The 4,726-nt window shown below is 36.0% G+C and overlaps 1 protein-coding gene across 1 annotated transcript; it reads left to right on the top strand.

Moving 5' to 3' along the window:
• Positions 1–337: 337 nt before the first annotated feature.
• On the top strand, positions 338–4,614 carry LOC108382582 (uncharacterized; the record flags this gene model as incomplete). Its single annotated transcript, XM_017638950.1, has 5 exons — positions 338–516; positions 1,119–1,381; positions 1,467–2,119; positions 2,199–2,278; positions 4,516–4,614. Coding segments are annotated over 5 exons (1,274 nt in total), but the record flags the coding sequence as incomplete, so codon positions are not given.
• Positions 4,615–4,726: the final 112 nt, after the last annotated feature.

The raw sequence follows: 4,726 nt of genomic DNA, 5'->3' as shown, positions 1-4,726 counted from the left end.
GCGAATGGTGTTGTCTGTGGAACTTTCAACAAACAAGGGCGCGCGATATTAAGCGATAAAAGTGCGCTAAAGGAGAGAATAAAGTGAGGTAGAGAAAGAGAAAAATAGGAAAAAAGACTAGAAAATTATGTTGGCTGAACGGACTGACAGAAATTTTCTTTTTTAATAGCGCTAGTGCTTATGCAGCATAACTTTTCGATTCAGACTTTAAGCTGTACTTTTTGCACTTTTAAAATTTATCAGTGATTAGTTGTTCTTTTACTCATTTCTTTGTTTTTGTAGACTTTCTTTTTATTTCTCTCTTTAATTGCATTCTTTTAAAATTGACATCTTCCAGCATACGATGCTTCCGGCCGTTACCGTGGCCAATTATTCTTCGGCAACGACAAATGGCTGGGTCAGAAGAATTTCTGCTATGAACTTAATCGGCAACTAAATCCAGATGAGCGTAAACATTTCGAATTTGAATTTAATGCTGCTTTGGTTGCGCTACACCTGTCGATGCCGCAACAGTTGGTAAGTAGGCTTAAGTTAGGCTGGTATTACCAGCATCCGAACGAAAAGATTAAACCGCTCTAAGTGTAAAAAAATATTGTCTCTAATCACTGCCAGACGAGAATATTCTATAGATCAACGAATTTGATAATATGTACATATGTACATTTTTACAAGCATATCAAGGAATTTCAAAAATTTCCCTTCTGGGAAAAGCAAAATAAGTGCAAAGAAACTAATTTGAGCACAGTAGGAAATTTTAAACACACATAGCGACAATTTTTGATAATTTTTCAAAAATTTCCCTTAGAGGGAAATTTTATAAATACATGGTTTTTCGAAAAAAAACTTACTTCACAATACATTTTATGAAATATTACTAGTAAACCGAAGCATTTTTTAAAACTTCCCTTTGGGCAAAATTTTAGGAAGGTGAAATATTGTTGCAAACGCAAGTAATTTAACTACTCTTGCCACGTACATTTTAAGGAAAAGTATTTAGAAAAAATTTCTCCAAGGGAAATTGTTAAACGGTTTATTTTTCACGTCCAAGAATGAAAAAAGCTTTATAGTTCACATCCTTCATCGCTTTGTTCGTTCCCTTTTCTCTTCCAACTCCTCAGCACGTAAACCTCCAAGTGGGCGAGTGTTTACCACGTTCCTGCAATGCACACGACGTGCACGCCATACTCACACTGGATCCACATGCTCAAATGCTTGTCGCACTAAATACCGCGGCGATCAATCAAGCACAATACAACCAAAGTATTGGCCATGGTCACAGCAATAGCAGCAGCGGCAACCACACCATCATACAAGTGCTACATGTGCGTGCAGTGCCCGGCGCCTTCAGCTATTGGCGCGAACTAAAATTTCAAATATTTCTGTGAGTTTATCAGCAACTTTCCGCTTCATACTCATTCAAAAAATGCAGTTCGAACAAAAATTCCCATTTTACTTTTGTTTTTCAGAAGTTTCGTATTCTCACTTTTGCTACTCGTCATCACAGCCACCTGGTATCAGGCGAAATTAAATCAACTGCAGCTCAGCTCGCCGCACATTGCGGCCATTAGTGCGAAAATTGATGCTGTCATGGCGGCCGCAATCGCCGGTGCCAGCGGTGGCCGTGGTGGCGGTGGCGGCGATGGCATTGCAACAATTGATGCCAGTGTCGCGGGGACCTACACTAATAATGCCGGTGGCGGCAATTCAGGTGCATTCAAATCAACGAGAGCAGTGCCAGCCTTCGAACTGTACCAGATGAGCACACTGACAACGGAGAACAACAATGTGCTCGACATTGAGGCGGATGTGAGTGGGAATAAAACGGCGAATAGCGCCAGTAGCAGCAGCAGCGCAAACGGCACTGGCGGACAAGCGAATGGGAATAGCAATGGCGCAGCAGGCACAGCCGCAGCGACAGTGGGAACTACGAAAGGGGGTGGTGTTGCTGGTGGCGGTGGCGGTGGCGGTGGGAGTATTGCAAGCAACAGCAGCAGTGTGCGGCGCATCCATGGCGAACTTTCCGCAACGGATGTCGAGAAGTCACATATGGCCGATTATCGCCTGGAAACGAGCAGCAGTATGGGTGCGTCGAGTACTTATGAGACGAGAAAACAATTGGGTGCGTATGTGGAGAGCGTTGAGTGTGAGCGCACAAAAGGTAAAGTTTGCAATCAAAACATTTTGATTATGCATTTCAGGTTTGCATGAGAAATTTTTATTGTGTTTTGCATTTCAAACAAATGCCGGCAGTATCCTCAACATGACAGAGAACAAAGAGGTAAGCTGCTTTTGTATTTTAAATTTTTTGTTGTTGGTGTTATGCGTCCTCCTGTGAACTTTGCAAAACTTTGAAGTGCAAATTGTGGTATGAAAGATAAAAAATAAAATAAAATTGTTGCAAACAAAGTTAACAGATGGCACAGTATGCGTTGACTTAGTTAGCAGCGAAGGTTAAAGATAAAAGGCAAGCCTTTTGAAGTTGAGAATTCATATGAATTAAATGCATGAATGAAGCTGAGGGAGAGTTGAATGAAGATTGTAGGCTTTAGGTAAAATTTATAATTTTCTGGGAATTTCTTTAAAAGGAAATTTTTTTGCATCAGCTTAAATTTACTGCTTATCAGCTTTGAAATATTTTAGTTAGAGTAAGCAAAATTTTTCTAAATTTCCCTTGAAGGGACATTTTTTAACTCACGGTTTTTAGTTGAAATTTACTTTACTGACGGTTTTGTGGCATTTTTAGACAAATTGAAGCAATTTTTCAAAATTTACTAAAATGTCCATTGCAGGGAAATTTTTTAAACCCAACATTTTTGCGGGAGTACACTAAACAAACAGCTTTACAATATTTGCACACAATAAAAGCAGTTTATTTTGAATTTCCCATTGGGGAAATTTTATTAGAATGCGATTATGTTGTTATAAATACATTCATAAGAAGTACACTTCTCTAAACTGTAAGCGCACTATTTTCCATAATAGAGCACTGTAAAGGTTTTCCATATTCCGAAATAAAAAAATCGAATACAAAAACATATAAATAAAACCATGAAAATTCTACATATTATGTTATTGCAAATTCATACATTAGAAGTAATCTTTCATATTTTTCTAAAATGTGAGAGCACTATTTTTCTTAGAAAAGCAATTTAATTTTTTTTTCCATATTTAAGAAATTTAAGAATTTAATGAAATGGGATCGATGAAGTGCTACACATTTAGAGAAAATGTGTAATTTTGTAAACACTTGATTTTGAGTCTCTGAAAAGAGGGGGATTTTTTCTGAAGAGATATTATTTTTACATTTTAAGAAATTTTTCGAAAAACAAAAAACCTAATTTCCTTGAAATTTTTTTTAACTATTTGACACACACATACATATCGTCGCTTGGCGCGCAATTCCTCGTATATGTCAAATGCAATACCACGTATGAGGTGTCACTGAAAAAACTTAATTTTGGTTACCCCGTCTCAATTTTTAACCTAAACTATAAATTTCATGGTGAATAATTATATTAGAGGCTCATATTTTGCAAGCTCAGTTAGAAATCCATTCAAAAGTTTTGAAGAAAATACTTTTTTTGCTATTTTGAGAAATTTTTTTGACTATCTTATACGTGGTATTGCGCGTCAAGCGACGATATGTATGTACATTCATGTGAACATAAATATAAGAATGTTTCCTTTTAGATATGAGTTGTATGTCAAAATATGCCTTCTAAAAAATAAAGTGTTTTAAAACAAGCCTTAGAGGTTATATCTAAAAATATAGTACATGCATCGCTAGATATTTTTTGGCGAAATTATGTTGGGAAATTGTTTAAAGATAAGGAATATTTTTCCGAAATAACTTTTCACATAGTTATTTGAGCTGACTATCACATTTAAGAATATTTTATGAAATTTCCCTTTTGGGAAATTATTTTTCCCGTGTGGGAAATTTTTTAAATTGGTTTTTAACGCTCTTGTGTATGTTTTAGATACAATTTTATTTTGTTAGCGTCACTTTGCAGATCCTGAATTTTACATTCATTTCAAATCGCAGTCAAGGGCCAATCGCAAAATTAAGGTTCAAAAATAATACTATTGCAAAGCAAACAAACATTTGAAGATAAGCAAAATAATTACTTTCAAGTCGGTAATTAAAATTAATACGTAAAAAAATATGAACAGCATCATAAGCATGGCGAATAATTTCCTTTTTCCTTTTACGCTGCTTGTATTTCTTAGGAAACATTATGGCTGCGTTTCTTTATACATTCCGGATAATCCCATTTCACAGCCGGAATAAACAGAATGCGTTTGAAATATACGTTAACATATCATCAGGAACGTTCTAAAGAATAAGTAAACAAAAAAGTTTATTCCAAACATTCAGAATGAATAAAGAAATGCAGCCTATAAGCATTAGCAGTAGCTACATTATGTACTTCCGAAAAAAATCTTTTTGCTGCTTTATATTTAATGTTTTTATTATTTTTATTTCGTTTTTTCTTTGCATTTCTCCTTCTCCAGCAACAAACCTCCTGTGTGCATGGCTTGCGCGTCTTCTCCGTGCTGTGGACGATAATGGTGCATACGTATTTGCAAATGTTTACCATCGGTGAAAATAGAGTAAATATTTTGCTTTCAAGCACTTACGATACATGCATACATACATACATACATACATCAATAAAACACACAAGCGAACAAACACATTTGCGGCAAACGTTCACCTGCTGTT

This window comes from Rhagoletis zephyria, unplaced genomic scaffold (genome assembly GCF_001687245.7).
Source record: "Rhagoletis zephyria isolate East Lansing unplaced genomic scaffold, Rhagoletis_zephyria_1.1 Rzeph_scaffold_27610, whole genome shotgun sequence".
Taxonomy (NCBI): Eukaryota; Metazoa; Arthropoda; class Insecta; order Diptera; family Tephritidae; genus Rhagoletis; species Rhagoletis zephyria.
The sequence above is the reverse complement of the archived record's forward strand: the minus strand, read 5'-3'. Positions and strand labels throughout refer to the sequence as shown.